The sequence below is a fragment of the Cnephaeus nilssonii genome, assembly GCF_951640355.1.
Source record: "Cnephaeus nilssonii genome assembly, chromosome: 13".
NCBI classification, from domain to species: Eukaryota; Metazoa; Chordata; class Mammalia; order Chiroptera; family Vespertilionidae; genus Cnephaeus; species Cnephaeus nilssonii.
In genome coordinates, this window is record NC_137084.1 from 18804903 (window position 1) to 18807728 (window position 2826).

A 2826-nucleotide genomic window follows, 5' to 3' on the forward strand; every position below is an offset into this window, starting at 1 on the left:
GCCAAATCGATTTCGGCTCACATAATAATTTTTATCTTTGTCAATCTAATAGATTAAAAAAATCATTGTCTTGTCATTTTGATTTCATTTACTTGAGCAATTGTGAAGTTGAATATATATATATGTATATATATATATGTATATATATTTACTATATAACATAATTATATATATATTAACTGTATAATATAATTACATATATATTTAATTTGTGGCCATTTGCATTTCCAATTGTGTCAATTAGCCATTTATTTCTTGGTTTATTTCAGTGCTGTTTCATTTTTCTACTGTTTCATTTACATAATCCAATACTTTCCTATTTGGACATTAACTCATTGTGAGTCACTTGTTTTGCAATCGTTCTGTCACTTTCTATTGTTCAACATTTAACAAGGTCTATGAAACCTTTCTTAATAAACTCTGTTGATCTTTCCCTTAAAACAATTGCTTTCCTGGTCTGGAATAAAATATCTACCCATATGTAAGGATATATAAAAGTTCTTCTGGATTTCTTCTGGAATAAATCATATTTTCTTTTCTATTCTCCATCATTTTACAAAGGACAGACTGATATAAAGAAACATAAATAGTACTTTAGTATACAAGTAACATGGTAATGGGCAGACTCGGGAATTTTCTAATTCTCTAATTTACCACCAATCACTGAATTACATTACTGCATTTTTTTTTCAAACTTGCTCCTGAATGCACTTTTCACCTCCTTGTTCCTCAGACTGTAGATGAGAGGGTTCAGCATGGGGATGACCACAGTATAAAATAGAGAAATCACTTTATTGATATCTAGGGAGGAACCTGACTCAGGAAGAACATAGGTAAAGAAAAGAGTCCCATACAGGATGCAGATGGCTGCCAGGTGAGAAGAGCAAGTGGAAAAAGCTTTCTGCCTCCCATCAGCAGTCTGGATCTTCATGATGGCCACCAGGATGCACACATATGAGATGGTGATGATCATACCACTGCACAACACAATAGCTCCAGCCATGATGAAAAGAACCAACCTATTGTTCTGGGTGTCTGCACATGCTAGGGACAGCAGTGGTGAAATGTCACAGAAGAAGTGATTGATAACATTTGGTCCACAGAAAGGTAAGCAAAAAGTGAGAACTGTATGGGTCATTGTACTTATAAGAGCCAAGGCATAGGGCCCTGCCACCAGCTGCACACAGACCTTCTGGGACATAATGAGCGTATACAGCAAAGGCTTACAGATGGCCATATACCGGTCATAGGCCATGGAAGCCAGGAGGAAACATTCAGTTGCCACAAAAAGACCAGAGAACCACAACTGTGCAGCACAACCCATGAAAGAGATGCTTCTTTTCTCTGCAAAGATATCACACAGTGTCTTGGGGGCAATGGAGGAGGAGGAACAAATATCTACAAAGGACAAGTGGCTGAGGAAAAAGTACATGGGTGTGTGGAGCCTGGGATCGATCCATATGAGAGTGATCATCCCCAAGTTACCCCCCAGTGTGACAAGATAGATGAAGAGAAGCATGACAAAGAGCCCAATCTGCTGATGGAGATGACCTGTGAGGCCCACGAAAAGAAATTCAGTCACTGCTGTCTGATTCTTATCTGCCATTGGTCATGTATAACCTGTACAAAAAATAAAAAGTACATTTTAGTTTTCAAAAATCAGTCAGCACATGTGAAATTATCTTTTATACTAATTACTAATATTTTTTATATGTATAGGAAGCAGTTACAAAAACAGTGTTGGACTGGTCATCAGTGTTGCTGGGTACTAGTTTCTGTCAGTTATACACAACCCCTTATTTTCCATAATGTTTTTAAGTCTACTTAAGGTACATATTCTGACGGGTAATATCTATTTTATTAATAACACTAGAGGCCCAGTGCACAAAATTTGTGCATGGGGGGGTCCCCTCACCCCGACCTGTACCCTCTCTAATCCAGGAGCCCTCTGAGGGTGTCCAACTGCCAGTTTAGGCCCTTCCTTCGGGTTGGGTCCACATCCTCTCGATTTGCATGTATGATCCTTCCTGGGGGTCACTGCTGATGCAACGCACCCCCCGTTGACGTCTGCCAATCGCGCCCCAAGAACCAGCCTTCTGCCATGTGCCCCACCCCCACCTCGGGGGTGGGGGTTGGTGGCATCCTGAGCAGAAAGCTCTTGGATGGGGCACAGTGTCGTGGGGGTGTTGGTCAGGCACGTGCACCTGGGAGAAAGAGAGGACTCCAGCGCCGGGGGCAGGGAAGCGAGCCTCACGCAAGTCCCCCTGCTGCGTGTGCAGCCTCCTGCTGGTCTGTCAATATGCAAATTAGTCGTTACTGTGACACCATTAGGACCAATTTGCATATTACCTCTTTATTATATAGGATATGTAAAATGTAAAATGCTAAACATTTCTACTTAGACAAATTTTCAAGTAAATATTAGTTCTTGAAGTCATTGATTGAAGAGGATATCAATCTGTTTAAAATTATAGTACTATGCAGATGTAAAAAAGAATTACCTCTTACCATTTGCAACAGCATGGATGGGTCTGGAGAGCATTATGCTGAGCAAAATCAGCCAGTCAGACAAAGATAAGTATCACATAATCTCACTCATATGTGGAATATAATGAACAGCATAAACTGATGAACAAAAATAGACCCAGATACATAGAAGCATCGAACATACTATCAAACCTCAGCAAAAAGGCAGGGGAGGGTGGAAGGGGAAGAGACTAATCAATGAACTCATACGCATATATATGCATAACCCATGGACACAGACAATAGGGTGGTGAAAGCCTGGGGTGAGGGGCGAGGCGGGATGGGAGAGATCAACGGAGG

General features: G+C 40.7%; 1 protein-coding gene across 1 annotated transcript; it reads right to left on the reverse strand.

Moving 5' to 3' along the window:
• Window positions 1-673: 673 nt before the first annotated feature.
• Window positions 674-1606, reverse strand: LOC307109356 (olfactory receptor 5G3-like; the record flags this gene model as incomplete). Its single annotated transcript, XM_079788042.1, has 1 exon — window positions 674-1606. One exon carries the CDS (start codon window positions 1604-1606, stop codon window positions 674-676), a length of 933 nt encoding a protein of 310 aa, XP_079644168.1.
• Window positions 1607-2826: the final 1220 nt, after the last annotated feature.